The 20,957-nt window shown below is 32.1% G+C and overlaps 1 protein-coding gene across 1 annotated transcript in view; it reads right to left on the minus strand.

Annotated features, from left to right (window-relative positions):
• Positions 1 to 20,957, minus strand: part of COL11A1 (collagen, type XI, alpha 1) — a 220,804-nt gene that overhangs the window by 118,218 nt on the left and 81,629 nt on the right. Inside the window, exons 8-24 of the mRNA XM_011935227.1 lie at positions 20,127 to 20,381; positions 18,755 to 18,817; positions 17,268 to 17,309; positions 16,272 to 16,334; positions 14,108 to 14,182; positions 12,955 to 13,038; positions 10,540 to 10,596; positions 6,529 to 6,582; positions 4,683 to 4,736; positions 4,501 to 4,554; positions 4,289 to 4,342; positions 3,057 to 3,110; positions 2,889 to 2,933; positions 1,659 to 1,712; positions 1,222 to 1,266; positions 909 to 962; positions 404 to 448 (exon numbers count right to left, since the gene is read on the minus strand). Coding sequence (XP_011790617.1) covers positions 404 to 448; positions 909 to 962; positions 1,222 to 1,266; positions 1,659 to 1,712; positions 2,889 to 2,933; positions 3,057 to 3,110; positions 4,289 to 4,342; positions 4,501 to 4,554; positions 4,683 to 4,736; positions 6,529 to 6,582; positions 10,540 to 10,596; positions 12,955 to 13,038; positions 14,108 to 14,182; positions 16,272 to 16,334; positions 17,268 to 17,309; positions 18,755 to 18,817; positions 20,127 to 20,381 — 1,152 coding nt within the window. The remainder of the gene's footprint in view (positions 1 to 403; positions 449 to 908; positions 963 to 1,221; positions 1,267 to 1,658; positions 1,713 to 2,888; positions 2,934 to 3,056; positions 3,111 to 4,288; positions 4,343 to 4,500; positions 4,555 to 4,682; positions 4,737 to 6,528; positions 6,583 to 10,539; positions 10,597 to 12,954; positions 13,039 to 14,107; positions 14,183 to 16,271; positions 16,335 to 17,267; positions 17,310 to 18,754; positions 18,818 to 20,126; positions 20,382 to 20,957) is intronic.

The raw sequence follows: 20,957 nt of genomic DNA on the forward strand, positions 1-20,957 counted from the left end.
TGGTGGCAATGACAACTTCACAATTTTCCCTTCATTATATCTTCCTACAAATCTTTTGTCACAAGCAAACTTAATTACTTTTCTGGAAAATAATGAGAAAGAAAAGGAGACCTAAAATAAAGAGAAAATATTCACTCATACCAGTATGTTCCTGAAATTAATATAGCTGAGAACATCACACTTAGAAGCTGTTTAAATGGTAACTGAAGTTTTATCATTCATAGTTTAAGACATAAGAATAAATTCTCCCCACACTGTATTTCCATGTCAACTCCAGATTAATTCCTTATGTGCTGAGCGATCTAGATATCTTAACAAAAACAGAAGGCAGACCTTATACCTGCCTAAGATTGCTAAAGCAAACATGTTCACTAGGCTTTACTAGAACAACAGATTAACTTACTTTTTCACCAGGAGGACCAATTGGACCTTGTGGACCAGGAAGACCCTATTTTTAAAAAATGTATTTCATATATCAGAAGTCAAATCACAGTAACACACTTTTAAAACAGCAAATTATTAGCTCACTATAGTACATAGAGTGAGTTATAAGAATCTCCATATGTTCCTATACACCCCAAAGAATTTTAGAACACGATGAGGAGTTTTACACAAGCTACTCTTTTTGCAAAAGGACTATAATGTGATCCCATTCAGAACTCTCCTGCAGGTGGCTATTAGTCCTGGCATTCCCTAAACATTGAATGATTCATTTTTCCTTGGGAAGAGAGGGGCTTCTGCAAGTTTGCTCAACTTTTTTAAAAAAGAAAAGGATGTATTTTCCTACATTCACATTTTAAATATTGCTAGGCCTACATAGAAAATTGTGGGGCTGTCAATTTTCTTATGCAAAGATAGCATCTTCCCCCCTCCATTATTTCAAAGGAGCTGCAATGGCTTAGACTTACCTGAGGTCCTGGATTCCCTTGTTGACCTGGAGGCCCAGGCTCCCCTTGGGGACCCTGCCAGAGGAAAATACAAAAAGTCTTTAATGGGCTATTTTACACAATAGATTTTTTTCTTCTTAATTGGAAAATACCTCCACCACCCCTAAACAATTTTCCCTCAAGAGATTCTGGAAAATATTGTAAAATATTAATGTATCTAATATACTTAGCAAAATATAAGAAATCTTTATATTTTAGATTTAGCAACATAAATGGCTTCTTAGTGGTTATATTCAAAGATGGGGTATTTTATCACTATTTGCTACATACATACCATGTTCCCTTTTGGTCCTGGGGGGCCATCTACACCTGCCATACCCTGCAATGAAGAAAAAGTATGTATGGTTGCTTATATGTTTTGATGCTAAAATAGAAAATCAAAAAGACTAATCTAATAGCACGATACTCACTACCCTAAGCGACTAAAAATCATTTTAGGATTTAATGTAAATGAAGAAGAGACAAGACCTATACTTTCTTTTCCATGTCCACATTGGAGACAATCTACCAACATTTTCCTCTACATGCTGGGGATGTATCATGAAAACAGTAAGATAATCAAAAGGAAGATAGAAGGAAAAAAGGGAATGTAGATCTTCAAATACAACAAGGCAATAAACTCTTGGCTCTTTACTGAGGGCTTTTATGGCCTCTCAAAGGTTGGCAACAAGCTTTCCCTAGAAAATCTTCAATGTTTCCAGCAGTACATACAGGCTGCCCTGGAGCTCCTGGAGTTCCCCTTGGACCCAGCAAACCTCGTGGGCCCTAGGAGAAAAAGAAAAAAGCACGTCTTTAAAAAACAATGTCCTAAAAACATGTCTCTTCCAATTAAGAAATCCTAAGGTTATTTTTAGAGTAAAAATATCTGGACATCTTTTATTAACACACTGAAAGTGATGTCCATAACATAAATATCTAGTGTTTATACTGATCCAAAAGCCAGAATAAATAACAGTTTTTAGTACAGAAACTGTGTTTCTTTGATTCAATAAATTTACATAGGAATCACTTAGGGAATTTTTAAAATATGAAATAGTTTAATATTTTCAATATGACACTTTTGTGTCATTTTTTGATTTCAATGACAGCATTCAACATTATTATTCAATCAGATATACTATGCAAATAGAAGAGTCCTGATTCTCATTTATTGTACATTTAGGTAAATTTCTTCTTAAGATAGCATTCACTGAGAAAAGAAAACGACCAGCTGTGTAACTATATATGCAGATTACAGAAACCATTTTTGAGAGGTTCCTTAAATTATTTTTATTTACACTTGATTTCTCCTTCTCTTCTTTTTACCCCTCCTGCATCTGCTCACCTTCTTTTCCTTCTTTAGAAAAGTCAATAAAATAATCTAATTTCTCCCCCATTTGCTTGAATTTACTTGACAAGGATCTAAAATGTGGCACAAGGTAGAATGTAGTAATTTAAAACCAAAATTAGGAAGCCTATTTCTAGTTTAGTTTTTTTGTTAGCTAGCTTCAAGTAAACATTCCCAGATCAGTTTCCTCATTTGTAATATTTGATGGAGAAAAGTGATATAATCTATATGTCTGGTATATTCCAAGTGACATATTATAATTTTTTTTTCTGGTAATATGATTCATTTCTTCTCAGTACATAAATTTTGGAGCTACTCATGACAGGACAAAAAACAAAATAAAGAAACAGCAACAAAAACTAGGTAAGGTAACATTTTTGGCTGGAAATATGTTACATTCCACAGATTTTTCCCTCAATTGTCTAAGATTTTCTCTGTAACAAAAGAAGACCTCTATATATCCTTTTTCATTTTTTTCACATGGCAATTATCTGGTTAGCTTAGCTAAGACTGCAATATTTATCTGAGTTTATCGTTGTTTTTATATGTGTAACACCAGCCACTAGTCCTAAAAAATAGAGATATTACTTAAAAATAAAAAGTAAGTTGCTTACAGCTTCACCTGGAAGACCTCTTGGTCCAATTTCTCCATCTTCTCCCTGTCATTGACAAAATTAATAAGAGTATAGAACATTTAGACAATGTATCATTTCAACATGATTTTGTTTTATTGTTTTAATTTTAAATATTTCTTAAAGAAATGAAAAGAAGTATTAATATACCCTCATTCCATCATCACCAGGAGGACCTGGAGGACCTTGCGGACCTCGTTCACCCTGTTAAATCAATACAAATATGGTTAGCATATGGAAATAAGTAGAATGTTTACCAGTCTATCAGGTAAGTATCCAAACCAAATAAAACAGGACATTTGACAGGGAAAACATATGCTTTATTTACCGTACTCAAAACATGTTGCAGATAAATCATAATTTAACAACGTTAACTGGCTTTACATGTTAGTATGCTAATAATATTTTATAATTATAATATTGTTCTCTTAATTTTCAATATAAAAGTTTTATTGAAAAAATAAGTATCTTAAATAGTTTTCAGACATTTAATTATTTTGAGATAAATTATTTAGAAACTTATTTTGCTGATGATTGTATTAAATATGGATATACTTTGGTGACTTTGACTTAAATATTTTCTACTTCTAAATAATTTATATTAAATCTGCATAACTCAGGGGATGAAAGAAATTTGGTATTTTTTAAAATGGATAAAAGTAGATCTTGATCTTAAGATGTTAGACACACACTATATGTTCTGTGAGACATTCATAGGGTTTTCTTTTCTTTCACTATATTTTTCTTCTCCAACTTTCTTACAACTTATCTTAGCCTCATTATTAATGCTGGTAAAGAAAGATATGAAGATCTAAAGCTGATCTATTTTTGAGAGACAGTCTTCATAATTTCCTACGAAAATTATCTGCTGAAATACTGTTCAGGATCATGGTTTCTTTAGCCTTCACAAATTACAAGTTCTTGACTTGTACTGAAAGCTTTTATCATCACCAAAAAATAACATAGTGCCTAGTATATTACTGTGTTAATGACAAACTACCTACAGATGTCTTCTTCTGAGTATATGTCCACAGACAAAAAGTAATGAAAAAGTTGAGAAAATTATTTAAAAATTAGAGGTAAAATTAAATGTCCACATTGCTCTTCTGTTTATATTTTCCAGGTACATGTATATAAACATTCTGATTCAATTTATGTTTGCAAAAAAGAAATATTATAATGTCTAAAAATATTCAAAGAACTTACACTGATACCACATGTGTATTTTACCTATTTTCCTCCTAGTATCTATTACATTATTATTAAGTCGATTCACAAATGTTAAAATTAATTTTTCTTCTTTTCCTGATTTCCCAAATTGTTATCAATTATAAAATATTTCATAACATTCTCTGGAAAAAAAAGGAATAGATGTATCTTACCCTGTGACCTTTGTCACCTGGCAGACCTGGAAGTCCATCAAACCCTCGATCTCCCTGTAAAACCATCATCATCATCATTATCATCACAATTCTAGTCTTTCCATTAAATGTGAAATATTCCCTCAGATTCAGAAAATGGATTTTTAAATACAAAATTTTACGTGGTGAACTGACATACAGGATGTGAATATAAAAATATGTGAGCTCCTGACCTTTGCCCCAGGTTCTCCTGGCATTCCTCTTCCTCCATCTGCACCTGGACGACCCTGATAATGCCAACAGCATAATTAAACAAAGTGACTCTTATTACTAGCAGATAAGTAAAATAAATAAATAAATAAAACTAATGATCATGGCAGATGCCTTCAAAATGCACAATGAAAACAAGCCATACCCTTTTTCCAGGTTTTCCCGTTGGACCAGGGGGACCCTGGACGCCTCGAGGGCCCTATATCAAAACATCATAATTAAACCATATTATAGAATTCTTGATCAACAAACTCAATAACATCAAGAGAGATGGTTTCAGAAACTAATATCCTCTTAGCTTTACCTTAATCATTCAAACACAAGAAAATTATTTCCACGTAAAAGTTTAAATAAAGCAGAAGACAAAAGGTTTCTATCAAATAAATACCTATTTTTTCTAAATGGCTTCTTACCAAAAAAAATCACTTATTCACTATATATGTAGACATGAGGTTACATTTAAATAAAATAAATAATTACACATTTTATTCCCAAAACCTTGGGGTTTTACATTTCCCTTGATGGAACACTCTTAACTATCCATTCCATTTCTCTTCTCTTACCAATCCCCTTTCTTTCACCTTTCTCTCATTTGTTGGATGTTCTTTGCTAGATATTTATCCTTTCATTGCACTTATAATGTTGGATTATAATGGTCTTTTCTCATGTTTGAATCTCCCATTTAGATGGTGAACAGCTAAAGTCTTTAATCAATTTTCCCCACTATACTCCTAAAATTTGGCAATCCCTGAAGCAAATTATTGACTGGCACCATACTATGTCAGATTAAAGGTTTAACATTCTCATTATCTTTTTCTTCAGCAGCAGTACACCATAATGTGTCAATATATACTTTTCATGGGGATCGATATATATGTTTTAAAGTGAAATTATACAGCTAATAATAGGTCAAATGTAGTTCCACTATAAATATTACATAGGCCTTCATATTTTACTAACTACATATGCTATTTAAAGTTAATTAAAATAATATGCATATAATAAACATGGTAGAAAAAATAAAACCCACATTTGAAAATTTAAATAACTTTTATAATCACTGTGAAATGTTCATTCTAGAAATAAAAAATTAAGACTGTCTAAAGGCCCGGCATGGTGAATCATTCCTATAATCTGAGCACTCTGGGAGGCCCAGGAGGGCAGATTGCTTGAGCTCAGGAGTTTGAGACCAGACTGGGCAACATGGTGAAACCCTGACTCTAGAAAAAATACAAAAAATTTGCCGAGCATGGTGGCACATGACTGTAGTCCCAGCTACTTGGGAGGGTAAAGTAGGAGGATCCTTTGAACCCAGGAGGCGAAGGTTGCAGTGAGCAAAGATCACACCACAGCACTCCAGCCTGGGCAACAGAGCAAGACTCCATCTCAAAAAAAAAAAAAAGATGGTCTACAGGTTGAAGAGTATGTAGCTTTGTAATGAGAACACTGTACTCTGAACTCCAGTCCGAAGACATGGGCCAAAAATAACAGTACAAATACTTTTTAGTTTTTAATGAAAATAACCCTTCCTTTGATAATACATTTCTCTTTTTGGATTAAAGGAGTCGAGGAAAACTAAAATCCAAAACAATTACTGCGGTATGTTTTCAGATTCATCTATTTTATAAAAAGAAAATGTTGAGCAAAAAGTTCACAAACTTTGGGAAAGAATGAACTCCCTACGTTTTCATATAGTCTAATATCAGTGTTTTTACACGATTCCCAGTTAATCTGCAAACATTTTCCATACTTTTAATGGCAAAGTTAACCAAACATAAAAAAAGAAGGCTACTATATCTTGAATCACCCAAATATCATAATCAGTTTTCTCTGAATTTTTTAATTTCAAAATAAACTCTCATACCTTAATAGAATACTACTCAGGAACAACAACAACAACAAAAAGAATGAACTATTGATGCATTCTCAAAGGAATTATGTTGTATCAAAGAAGCCAGTCAAGAATAAAAAGACAAACTTTGATTTCTTACCTGAGGACCTGGATCGCCACTCTCACCTTTGGCCCCAGCTGAACCAGGCCCCCCCTATAGAAAAAAGTGAAGATATTTCACTTAATTTAGCAATTTTATAACTACTTTTATCCTGCCAATTGCACCTGAAATAATTAAACATTATTCAAAATATATTTAATCATATTAGCATTATCTTATTAATACAGTAAAATTCTCCAGCACTTGCATTGAAGTATATCTCTTCTCAATATGTCGATTACATTCCAATTTGTGAGCAATAAAGGTCTATATTTTATGTAGCACTGCACAGAAGCTAACCTCATGAAATCACATTGAAATTGTCTTTTGTGTGTGCACTATAAGAACTCATAGGATGATACACAAAGCATTATTTATCACTACTCTGTGATGTAGTAGTAGAGTAACCCATTATTACCAAATCAGATATACATTTAATCCATTTATACTATAAGGATTAACATTGACAAAATGTTACTGCTTTTATATTCTGATAATTTTTAGACTCTAAATTGTATAATAATAAAATGGCAAGAACCTGGTGTTATTGATACTATTATAATTGCCCTGAAATAGTGTTAACACATTTTTCCCAGGTTGGTTTGTTTTTTCCAATGAGAATAAGTCTGTATAACAAATATATCTTAAATGTATCTACATAATTAAGGTGACCAGACATGGTGACTCACGCCTGCAATCCCAGAACTTTGGGAGGCCAAGGCAGGTGGATCACCTGATGTCAGGAGGTCGAGACCAGCCTGGCGAACATAGCGAAACTCTGTCTTTACTAAAAATACAAAATTTAGGTGGACATGGCGTCAGGCGCCCGTAATCCTAGCTACTCAGGAGGCTGAGGCAGGAGAATCGCTTGAAATGGGGAGGCAGAGCTTGCAGAGAGCCAAGATCACACCACCGCATCCCAGCCTGGGTGACAAGAGTGAAACTCCATCTCAAAATAAATAAATAAAAATAAATAAAAAATAAAAAGGTGCAACAACAACCTGGCACATAAACTAAAATAAATAAACAAACCATAAAATTGCTTTATAAACAAGTTGTGAGTTTTAAAATTAAACACTAGGCAATACATATCCCCAAAAAACTTCAGAACATTAAAAATAAACATGGTGATTATAGTCACTTCATGCTGAAACACTGTGTGTTCTAAAAGATTCTAATTTATTTAAATCCATACACATTCCATTAAATACCACATTGTATAAAGTATGACAAAGATTAAAATTATGCTAAATCTGAACATGTCAGCAATCTATAGCCTCCTGGTGACTCCAGAGTAAAAGAAGTATTAACATGATGCCTACGAAATACAAAAAGTCAAGTCACATGAATTTTCTAATCTTTAAAAGAATAATGACTTTCAAGCTTCTAATAAAGAATTATTGCAAACAAACTTCTGCAAGAGAAAAACTGGGGTTCCACATTAAGTCAGATTATTAATCATTGAATTGAATGCAATTATAGAACAGACTATTTTTAATTAATTGACTGTATTACATTCTCTCTATGTAAGCACTACCTGCTCAACAGATTATAATTATTTTGCTCCAACATTTACTCTAAAAAATGTCACACAGTCATTGACAATAAAATAATAGGGAAAAATTTTTTCTACACTTCCTGCATGTTTTATGATATAGTCTTCCATTTGTCTATAAAGGCAACTGGATGTAAACAAGTGGTTAAAATAATTTTTCATAGGAAAAAATGAACAAATTTCAAAATATTGATGTAGAATTTTCTTTTCTAAATCTTAATCTAGTGAATACTTTTTTAGACTATAGAGTTGAAAGATATTTGGAAGACTAACAATTTAACATTTTGATGCAAACATCAAATTTGCACGTTTCAAAACAAAGTATAACAGAGTAAATGGTAAAAAGAAACAATACGATTTTTTTTCTCTCAATACCTACCTTCAATAATTAAGGAAGCTGAAACTTTCATACCAAAGAGATAAGTAGATAAAATTAATCAATTTGGGCTATGACATTGAGAATGTGTATATGGTTGGCAGTAGTTTCTCTTTGCCAACAGGCTATGGAAAATAGGCTGGCCCTTAATGGTTGTTTAATGAAAACAAGAACCGCTAATGTAATGTGCCTCCCTTGTTTCTGCTCATTGCTGCCGTTAGCCTCTATGGATCTATTTCCTTGTGTTTTTCAAGATAAGTAATGAAATTTCTTTGGATAATAGAGTTTTAGATATCCTAGGACTGACTTTTTTTATTTTATTTTATTTTATTTTTTTGAGATGGAGTCTAGCTCTGTCGCCAAGACTGGAGTGCACTGACGCAATCTCAGCTCACAGAAACCTCCACATCCTGGGTTCAAGCGATTCTCCTGCCTCAGCCTCCTGAGTAGCTGGGATTACAGGCATTTACCACCACACCCGGCTAATTTTCTACTTTTAGTAGAGACGGGGTTTCTCCATGTTGGTCAGGCTGGTATCGAACTCCCAACCTCTCAGGTGATCCGCCCGCCTTGGCCTCCCAAAGTGCTGGGATTACAGGCGCGAGCCACCACGTCCAGCCTGGTATTTGTAAATCAAATCATATATGGCACTGTTTCTCAAACATGTTTGCCCATAGGAATCAACCTGGTGCACATATTAAAATTACAGTGCTGGTTCCAATTCTGAATTTACAACATTAGAGTCTTAAATTCAGAGTCCCAGAAATTTTTATTTTTAATAAAATACCTAGGTTAATTCTTCTGACCCCAAATTTTATAATACACTAACATACTCTTTACTTTCCTGTTACATAAATTTGAGTCATTAACAAATAATTAAAAATTAATTCTATTTCATTTGTTAAGTGATATAGAATTTGCCATATTACTGTATTTTGGAAAGGCAAAGTATGATAAAATACATGAAACAAATTAATAATGTGTTAAATTACATAATTTAAATGCTATGAAACATATTATCAGAATATATGTTCCACTTGAGCTTATATGATTGTATATTCCTGCAATATAAATGTAAAATTTTGACTAAATTATGGTAAATATAAATATAAGGAAATCTACACAATAAAATCTTGACTAAAATACCTGAAGAAAAACTATCACCCTAATATAACCAGTAAAACAGATTAAATAATTAGAAGACTAAGCACTTGATTTAAATTTGAATACAATAGTTTTGCTGTTAAGTCTCTAGTACGTACAATACAGATAAGATTTTAACTTTCAGAATAATAAATTCTGTAAATAGATTTATTTTCATAAAATATTTTGAAAGTCTGTGAGAGCATATGAAAGCACAATAGAAAAAAATTATACTAAAAAGCAAATATTTAAAATATAAATTATTTATCCATCTATTCTAAAATTGATGAGAATCCTGGTTTGAATCCTGTGAACTGCTACACCACTTAACATTAGTATATTCTAGTGTCTTTGAAGATTTTTTAGCCAAAAATATTTGAAATATCTTAGCTTGCTATCATGCTAGTAAGAAAACAATAATACTTTGTTATTTCCAAGAGTTTCTACAACAGAAAATACTCTTTCTAATATCTGAAGCATCTTGTGGAAACCTGAGGCAACCTGAAGTTTAAAAAAGTATCTTGTTTGTCCGAAGATTTTGTCATAATTTTCACTGGCCTCAAATATATTTTTCTTTTTTAACAAACTTTTTTTAATATAAAATTAAGTCTCAAGGATTTAATGTAAAATATCATTTTGGAAACTGAATGTTAGGCAAATGAATGATACTTATAGTTTAAGAAATTAATAGTTGGATATGACTCAATTACTTTTTTATTTTATTTATTCAATTTAAATTTTTTTACTGAGACCTTTTGATCAAAATGTACTGAAAACTGAATTGAGAAGGATTTTTATTTTAATGGAAACAACAGCAAGCGTGAAAACATACACTATTGTCACCAACCAGAGATATGCACAATCCCTGGAAGAAGTTGCACAGGGAGCTGCTAATTTGAAAATTTTAACATATATTATCTTTGTTGGGGTAACCTACCACAGGACCTGGTCTTCCAGTTAGACCCATTGGGCCAGGTGGGCCTCTCAGAGCAATCTGGAAAACAAAATATATCAAATTCAGTAATATTCTCCTGGAAGAGCAAATTAAAGTACAATATGAATATGCACAAGCTACCCTTAAGTAACACATGATCAACACAGATTTAATAGCTACATGCTAGAAAGAGTGTCAGGTTACTGAAGAACTGCCAATTTCTCGAATGACAAAAGAGGTAAATATCAGACATTTTGAAAACTTTTTAACATATAAAATCTTGTAACATATATTGCTATGACTTAATCAAAAATAAAAGTTAAACTAGATTGTAGAACAACTAATATCTGATAATTTACTATTCTGAATTTACTCAAGAATAATGCATAGCCTTTTTCTCTTAAATGTGTAGGCACAATTTGAGAGACTTTAGATAAAATTATTTTAGCAATAATTTAGGGAAAATTATGATAACTAAAGCCAGACACTATCCAACAAAACTGGTCAGGAAGTGTTATGATAATATGTGCCTTTCAACAAATCTCAAATATAATGCTACAGAGAAGAATGTTTTATTTTGTATAATCATAGGCATAATAAACTGATTACATGCACTATTATTACACTGAATATTAGAAATGTGAAATTAGCATACTTGAAAAGCTGGAACACATACAATACAAAAGATACAAATTTGATAGATGTTAAATTAGTATTGTGTGCTACTTTGGAATATTAGAGAGCTCAAGAGATGAACACTTAGATTTATCACAAAGATACCAAAAATAATACCGCAACAGAAATAAATGCAAAATCATATTAGAAAAGTGCACGAGATGAAAACAGTAGGATCTCCAAAGTCACTACTGACTCACCATGAGATTTTTGACAATATACTTCTTAATCCTTGAGATTAAATATCTGAAAAATTGAATTATAATGCTTGCTACCTATTTTTCAAGTAGGTGAAGAGGGCTAATAAAATGAGGAATTCAATGACCTCATAAAATATTTAAGTTCAAATAAATTACCTTAAAATTGTTCAAAATAATATATTTTATAAAATAAGTTGTAGAAATCTTTAGTAAATTATGTTAAATAATTTTAGATTTGCATTATGCCAAAATCTAATAAACAAATATTTTAATTTTTAATTATCTTTAAACATGATGCAACCAAATAATGATATATTTTCAGATTGATAGACTTAGGAAAGACATAAACAAATATTGAGGATGAATTACAATTTTCACTCATGTTTTCAGATATTTTAACACATGCATAAATTCATCATCATTATGAATAAAAATTTTATCACAGAAGTGATTTATATTGGTTAGAAAGTGGGTAACCATATCCATACCAATCATAAATCCTTTATTTCCTTATTCCTCAAAAAGAAAAACAATACTATAAATAAAAATGTTATATGAATTCCAATTCCTCCCTGGTCTATCCTTTTGACTTTCTTGTGTATACTCTAATTTCAATGAAACTAATAAAAACCATAAATGTAATTCTATATTTTGCAACTCTACAAGTAGTGGAAGTTTTAAACTAAAAAAAATCATAAACTGAAATTTTAAAAACATTACAGATTATAAAGATTAGGGTTGGTAAGAAATGTGAAGGTTCCTTTCTTTTTTTTTTTTTTTTTTGAGACGGAGTCTCGCTCTGTCGCCCGGGCTGGAGTGCAGTGGCCGGATCTCAGCTCACTGCAAGCTCCGCCTCCCGGGTTCACGCCCCTGCCTCAGCCTCCCAAGTGGCTTGGATTACAGGCGCCCGCCACCTCGCCCGGCTAGTTTTTTTGTATTTTTTAGTAGAGACGGGGTTTCACCGTGTTCGCCAGGATGGTCTCGATCTCCTGACCTCGTGATCCGCCCCTCTCGGCCTCCCAAAGTGCTGGGATTACAGGCTTGAGCCACCGCGCCCGGCCGGTTCCTTTCTTATATATGATGTCCAAGAAATTTAATTTTCTGTGTTACCCTTGATATCTTAGATAATCCAAAAAAGTAAGAACAAATGTGTTTCAAATTTTATTCTCTTAATTATAGCCAATCATTGACTTATGAGTTAGCAGAGTAAAACTGGATGTGATAGATAAGGTGCACTAGGTGTAAATATATCAATACTCTTGGGGAAAAAAAAAAAAACATAAATCTTGTGTGTTATGGTGGGAGACTGCTAGAATTATATAATGGCAGTATTGAATGAGTCAGCTACCTAACTATAACTTTCAATTAATAAACATTACTACTAGAAAAGTAAACATAATTTTAGCAGTTTTCCAAGTAAGTTCAATATACTATTCAGAAGTAAATATTCTATTAATAATGGTAGCATCTTCCATATGTACACACATATATACTTGACACAGAGTCAGTCATCTTGTGGGAATGCAAGTTCATCCTTTCTTACCCGAGCCTGCTGAAGAATAGCTTGAGCCTGAGCTTCCTGAGCAGAGATGGTTGGTCCTTTGGAACCATCACCACCATAACGGAACTTGGAAGACATAACATTAAGAAATTCAAAATCAGCTTTGTCAAACATGTTGAATGATGTGCTTTGATCATTAGACAAAAACCACTTAAAATGGTGGGATTTTACAAAATTACAAAGTAACTCCATAATGAATCATGAGATCTAGTTTGTTTTGTTTTTACTCTCTATCTCTTATGGAAGTTCTTTACACTACAGGTTACCACTGTAGAAGAAGAAACTAGAAACTCTGTTTCAATTTTAAATGCTATAATTTCTATACCTCTGGATAAATCATTGTGACTTTTTAAGCAAAAATGCTACCCATTTTATTGATTAATTTGTATAAAATTCCAAATATACCAAGTTCAGTGATGGTTACAGCTCAATCTCTATTTTGTTTGTCAAAATTTTTAGAATATCCATTAATACACAGGAAATTTTCCTTGTGATTTATTTATTTTGTTCACCCATTCTTAAGTACTTATGTTATAAAACAGATCTTCTGTAATATTCCCCTATAAAATTTGCTCCATTTTAACTCAAAATGTAGTACCAATCAATTTTTCATTCTAAGTAATTATTTCTTGAAACTTTGTTCATGGCATTGAAATTGATAAAAAAAAAAACACACTTTTTTTTTCCAAAACACCAGGGCAGTAAAAACTTTATAAAGGAATCTTACAGTAAAGAAAATAATTTTTGAGCAATGAATAATAACACTACAAATAAATACTACTTATGACTATATAGATAACAGATGGTAAATAGTATATTAATGCTATGTTAAATAATGTATAAAAACATGTTAATAATGTGACTCAGGATAAATCACAATTGGAAATACTATTAAAAACTCTGTTGCTAAGAGTGTAATCAAATAATGAATGCTTAGTTTTAATTCAGAGATTGATACTTATCAGAATTTTGTTTTGTAAAATTTCCCTGAATTTCCAAATGCTGCTTAATTTCAAGTATTTGTACCTCATACAATGGTTTCTAGTTGATTGCTCTTCAATGTGGTTGAACAATAATCTTTAGAAAAAAGATGACAAAATATCAAGTCATTTCTATAACATAAAAAAGAACATACCGGTAACATCAACATAGTACCGGGAGGACCAGGTAGACCATCAGCCCCTGGTAAGCCAGGACGTCCCGGCGGACCCTAGGAAAATAAATGAAATAACCAAAATAAATAAATATCAAAATAACAATATTTACTAGAACTAGAATAACTTATAACATAGGTCTAGTTTATCTAATTTGCATTTGCCCTTTCCACCTTATTTAATCCGTTTTTAGTAAGTATACCTACACAGAATTCTATTCTATTTCACTAGTTTTAAATGATTTTAATGTTTGGTTATTAGTATATAATCCAATTAAGATATAAATTTTGCTCAAACTTTGTTTGCAGCCTAAAACTTTGTAAAATGAAGAGTTCACATGCATTTTGGGGGAAAGTAATGTGAGAAAAACAAGTAGTACAAGCCTAGTTCTTATAGTTAGATAAAAACAGATTTAAGTAAATGATGAAAGTTTTATTTAAAAATTACTGGGTTTAAGGTATATTTTAGTATTCTTCAACAGCTACATAAATAGTATTTATTTAGTAGAATACTTAACTACATACTATTTTTAATGGACAATAGATACTATCTTCAAGAGAGATACTTTTTAACATAGATGATGACTAATTTTAGCATGTTAATGTTAATCATAGATAATGACTAATTTATTTTAAATGTTTACTGATGAAATATACTCAGTGTGTGTATGTGTACATGCATACATGCATGCACATTTAGAAGTTTAGGTGTGACAATGCTGTCTAGAAATCCAAGATATGGATGTGAATATAGAAAATATTAAATATGTAATATATACATCTGTTCATAAGTATGTGACAAATAGATACAAGGTATATGTCCATAAGCTTTCAATATAAGGAGACATTTCTACATAGCCATGTCATACTTGGCAGGGAAGCAAGTAAATTCAAAAATTAATAAATAACTAGATACAAAATGCTATAACTCAAAGTGCCCATCCAACATAAAAAAAAAAAAAAATGCAGCAGCACTTTTCAAATGTGAATTTCTTATAAAAACTTAACTCTTAGAAAACTGTTAACATTGGTTCTAGATTGGCAAAATTATATTTTATTTAGAATATTATTTCAATAGATTATCTACAGGCTTCAAGGAACTATTAAAATAAGTTAAAATAACAGCATCTATAAAGAAATAATTGTTTCAAATCCTAACAAATCTAGCTTGAATGGTATAATTTCCTATTACTAAAATATTTCCTACATTTTTAGATCATTTATATGTGTGTATTCATAAGGCACAACGTAAAGAGATGAATTTATCACCTGATATAGAGTTTAAGTCTAGTAAATTACAGAATCCAAAAAGGTCTCATGAAAACATGGTGAGATTTAAAAATATTAACTGAAATGACTATTACAAATAAATATCTCCAAGACACTGGATATATCAAATTAAGTAAGCAGAGCATGTAAGAACTAACCTTATGAACTTTATTTTAAATAAAATGTTTCATAATCTTTGCAAAATATACTTCCTATGTCCTCTGACCTTAAATAGCTGCCACTCAGGCCAGAATTTCTGAAATATTTAAAAATCTTCTTCCATTAAATTTAAATTAAAAAGTTTTTACATTCTTTAAAATGTAACTATATGAAAAGTATAAATTATTTGCATCTCTGATCCTCTAAAAACAAAAGAAAAAAAGTACAAAGTCATTGGCTATTCAAGGATGTGGGGAAAAAAAGGGAAGGGTATTTTATGAGAAGAGTTTGAAGAGACTTAACACAAATGAGATAGTTCAGCATATAACCCAGCGTTTGATCTTCAAACTGGAATTTAGATTTATTAACTCATTCTGTCAGCATCCAACTAAATATAAATGAGAATACCTGGAAAAGTATGTCTGGAATTCAAATTTGAATACCAGAATCCCTAATGTCATGAGTTCATATCATCAGGGATATTGGCTGAAAATAAAAGTTTGATACTAATTATGCCATAGATAAATGCACATTTTTTATCCTCACTTTAAAATAATATTTAAAAAGTTAACTAAAATGTTGTGCAGCACTGAATTCATGCGGCCTTTACTCCTCCCACACACAGGAAGAATAACATGTTAAACTTGTAGAATACATTTTAATTATTTTTGTCTGTATGACATGCATTTGTAATGAGATGTCATGTCCATTCACTTACCCTATCGCCCGGGTCACCAGGGGGTCCAGTGGGGCCTTGTAGACCTGGAGGACCCATAATACCCTATAGGGAAACAAAACGTATCTGAATTAGATTCCTAATCTCATTAATATTCAGACGAATTCACCCTAGTCCTGTCGAAGAGTTCATTTATATTTTATAAATATACACTAGTCTCCTAAATAGTTGCCGTATTTATCTTCCTGTGAAAAGACAACATATAGAAACCAATTTGTAGCTAGTTCAGCTGCTCTCAGAATGGAGGCAAACATTCCAAGGAAAAACAGGAAAGAAGAATATGCCAATGTAAAGTCTCTAACGTCATATTTGGTCCCAGTTCTAACTGAAGAAACGGAACACTCATAAAATTAGAACTCAAAAATTTGATAGACAAGTTGAACATGTAGAAATCTTTTAAGGTTAGAGGCAATTATATGTTTCCTTTTATGGGTAAACATATTTAAATGCATCAGTATCATATATTATTTCAGATGACAAGAGTTTAATTCCACAAAAGACAGAGGATTTATTACAGGTTCTTATCAGTGTAATCACTTGAGAATAAACACACTGAGCAACATCAGCCTTATCAGGAAACCACAATGGAATCTGATAATTACTCCACACAGAGGTATAGATAAGGCAGCTACAGTCTACCTAGAAGTTGCAATTCCATTTGTTGAGATATAATTAAACCTCTGCAATGAAAATAAGGATGACTCTTCTTTACTTTTATATATTCAGTAGAAAGATGAAAGTGAGTTGAGAAGATGCAGAGACATCTAAGCAACAAAAATATTTAAAACAAAATTTAAAGAGTATTACTTGGATAGACAAATCAGAAGGCAGTTCAAAGGCACCAGCTCCTCTGAACAAATGTTTTTCTCTATAGTTCAACATTCTAATTAGTCTAAAATGTTCTCATTCAGTAATTAATAGAAATCTTATATATGATTACTTTAAATAGACAAAAATAATCTTAAAACATTTACATACTGCAGGTCCTGCTGGTCCTGGTGGTCCTTCGACAAGCATACCCTATAATAAGAAAAGAGAACATCTTTACCAGGGAAATATAACCCCCAACATCTTAATTACATGAATATAAGAGAACATTATATCATTGCATATTAAATAGTGAATTATCTATTTATATCATTTAAATTAATTACAAATGTTTTTGCACAGGGAAGGAAAGAAATTCAACATGATAGAAGATACAGCCTGTGTCCTCAGAGAATGTGTGAACTAAGTGGAGCAGAAATGAATATTTAGATGAATAATATTACAAAGGAGAATATGCTAAGTGCTTCCAAGAAGAGTACAGACAAAACACTCTACCAAGGTTTTTGTTTTTGTGTTTTGTTTGTTTGTAGCCCACAGAATAACACCTGGCACAAAACAGAAACTTAGTAAATATTTGCTGTGTAAATAAATGAATGGAAAATAAGTAGTTTAATTCAGGGAAATTACAGAAAATTCCAGGAAAAAGGAAAATGGATAAATGTGATATAAGCAAAGGAATAAAGAGCTATTCAGAATAAGAACTCAGTTCTAAAACATTTATCATTCCACTCCATCTTTGGACTACTGAAAAGCTACAATGTCATTTAAAAAGGGGGTTAAAAATGTTTATAATAACGACCGATTCAGTCTGAAAAATATATTTTCAACGTTTTTTGGGAGCATGTTGCATGATTTTGGAGTAATGAGTAGATGGCCAACAAGGTCCTTAAAACTGATTCTTTTTATTCTTTATCATTTCTCTTTCTTTTATTATTATTATTTGTTTTTTTGGAATTTTTATGTCCTTACAGTTTCTGAAATGATTTGTATGTTGTTCTACCTTCAGTTCTAATACATTAGTTTTTCCGAGTTGTTTATTAGCAGGAAACAATGGTAAAACTTCTTCTAAGTAAGAATTTGTTTCTTAGCAATATCATTATTAATAAAAATATTGATATAAACTTTAAAGAATTTGGAATGAATTAGAGATTCTTCTGTATTTGAAAAGGAAGTAAAAAAATTTTATATTATCATATGACACAATTTGGATATGTAACAAATATGTATGTCATATATTTCAAATAATGTTAAGTCATACAGATCAGATAAAAATATCATTGAATTGGAAAGCAGGAAAGCTAAAAGTCCTATTATATCTCATTGATCAAACATTTGAAACCTCAGGAAAATTGCTTAGGTCCTTTAGATCTCTGGTTCTTTAGTTTTACAATGAGAGAATTAGACAAGATAAATTTCAGCTACTTTCAAATTCTGAAATTCTGCAGCTCTATGTTTTGTTTTATTGAAATTCTCCTGTCTAGACGAGACCTTACTAATTTACTTATTTGTGGTGAATTGCAAACATCTGGACATCAAGATTATCACTGGTAATACATGAATATATATAATAATTTAACGTAATGGTGGCTCCTAAGCAATTTTACCAACCTTTAAAGTGCATTCACACCGCTACTTACAGGCTCAACCACTGCTGGTTCTCCTTTCTGTCCTTTCTCTCCATATGCACCATGGCCATTTATCTGTTGAATGAAATAGTCAAAACAACCTGAATATCTGTAAGGCCATTTCTTTATTTCTTTTATTATTCTTTTTTTTTTTCTTCTTCTTCCTTTCTTTCTTTTTTGGAGACAGAGTCTCGCTCTGTCCCCCAAGCTAGAGTGCAGTGGTGGGATCTTGGCTCACGGCAAGCTTTGCCTCCCAGGTTCACATCATTCTCCTGCTTCAGCCTCCCAAGTAGCTGGGACTACAGGAGCCCGCCACCACGCCTGGCTAAGGTTTTTTTTTGTTGTTTGTTTGTTTGTTTGTATTTTTATTAGACACGGGTTTTCACCGTGTCGCCCAGGTTGGTTTAGAACTCCTGAGCTCAGTCAGTCTGCCTGCCTCTGCCACGTAAAGTGCTAGGATTACAGGCGTGAGCCAACACGCCCGGCCGGCCATGTCACTTTTGTTTGTTTGTTTGTTTTGAGAAGGCGTCTCGCTCTGTAGCCCAGGCTGGAGTGCAGTGACGCAATAATCGCTCACTGCAAGCCCCGCCTTCCGGGTTCACGCCATTCTCCTGCCTTGGCCTGCCGAGTAGCTGGGACTACAGGTGCCCACCACCACACCTGGCTATTTTTTTGTATTTTTAGTAGAAACGGAGTTTCACCGTGTTAGCCAGGATGGTCTCGATCTCCTGACCTCGTGATCCGCCCACCTCGGCCTCCCAAAGTGCTGGGATTACAGGCATGAGCCATCGCGTCATTTCAGCTTTTAAAAAGACAATTTAGTAAAGTAAACACATTAAAAATAATCTATTAAAATATATTTTTAAGTATGAAGACCTATTGAAGGCTTAAATAGGGCAAAACTTAAAAGATAGGCATAAGAAGCATTAATACTGAATCTTAAAATGAGATTGAATAATAGCCTCTTATAAACATGTTTCATAAAGACATCTATAGATGTCAGTGATTATTCCCAGGCATTAAGGAATAACATCAAATTAAATTCAATGAAATAGTCTAAAAATCAGAAATAGTCTAAAAATCAGACTTGCTACTCAGAATAAAAACAACTATGTTTTAATCTTATCAATGACAAAATTTCTGATGCAATTCTATTCAAGATTTTACTTTCAAATAATGACTCCAAAAGTGTGGCCAACGATACAATTGCTGAAGATTCCCATGTGAAAAAATCTAACAAAGTGTCCTAGTGGTAATAGGCAATCATAATTTACATAAAAATTCAACCTGCATTTTAAACCTGAAAAGACATTAAGATGGACATGGACATAAAAATATCCCATAAATAAGACATACAATGACACAGAGCGTAGTATCAACTTACGCTTGTTTCTGTAATATCAGTTTCTGCTGGTACACCTGGACCAAATTCTTCATTAGGGGGGCTTGTTGGTTTATCTTCATATTCTTTATATTCATAAAAATCATATTCGCCTAAATCTCCATCTACCAGAAGATCAGAGTCCCTGTCGTCTATTTCTTTGTTTTCATATAGTGTATCCTCAGAATTTTTCCTCTGGGAATCATAATCCTCTCCCGTTAGATATTCTTCAGTAAATATTTCTTCAACTGGATTTGGCTATTAATTTAAATTGCAAGGAATTGAGGAACATGAAGTTTATTGTTAGTAAAGCAAGGTAAGCATTTAAATTACAGTTTGATGGCATGTGATGGGATGAGATTTTGTTACTACTCAAGCAACTCTAAACACCTGGAAAGTAGTCTTTCAAGTATCATTGAAAGAAATACATTTGTACATTGCTATGCACAAAGAGATATTGCTTTCAAAGCACTTTCTCCAATAAACTGCAAATATTCACATGGAATTAACATGTGTATTTGCTTGTTCCATTGGAAAAAACATGTTAGTCAATTTCATATTTACTTCATAGTTTAAGATTTGAACAATAAAAAAAACGTATGGAATTAAATCTTTGCTAACTTTTTTTTTTCTTTCTTTCTTTTTTTTTTTTTTTTTGAGATGGAGTTTTGCTCTTTTTGTCTCGTATCCAATGCCAAACATAGGCATACTGGTGCTACTCAACAAATCTTGGCTAACTTTTGTTTTATTTATTTATTTATTAGAAATCAGGCCGGGCGCGGTGGCTCAAGCCTGTAATCCCAGCACTTTGGGAGGCCGAGACGGGTGGATCAC

The sequence above is a fragment of the Colobus angolensis genome, unplaced genomic scaffold, assembly GCF_000951035.1.
Source record: "Colobus angolensis palliatus isolate OR3802 unplaced genomic scaffold, Cang.pa_1.0 Scaffold141, whole genome shotgun sequence".
Taxonomy (NCBI): Eukaryota; Metazoa; Chordata; class Mammalia; order Primates; family Cercopithecidae; genus Colobus; species Colobus angolensis.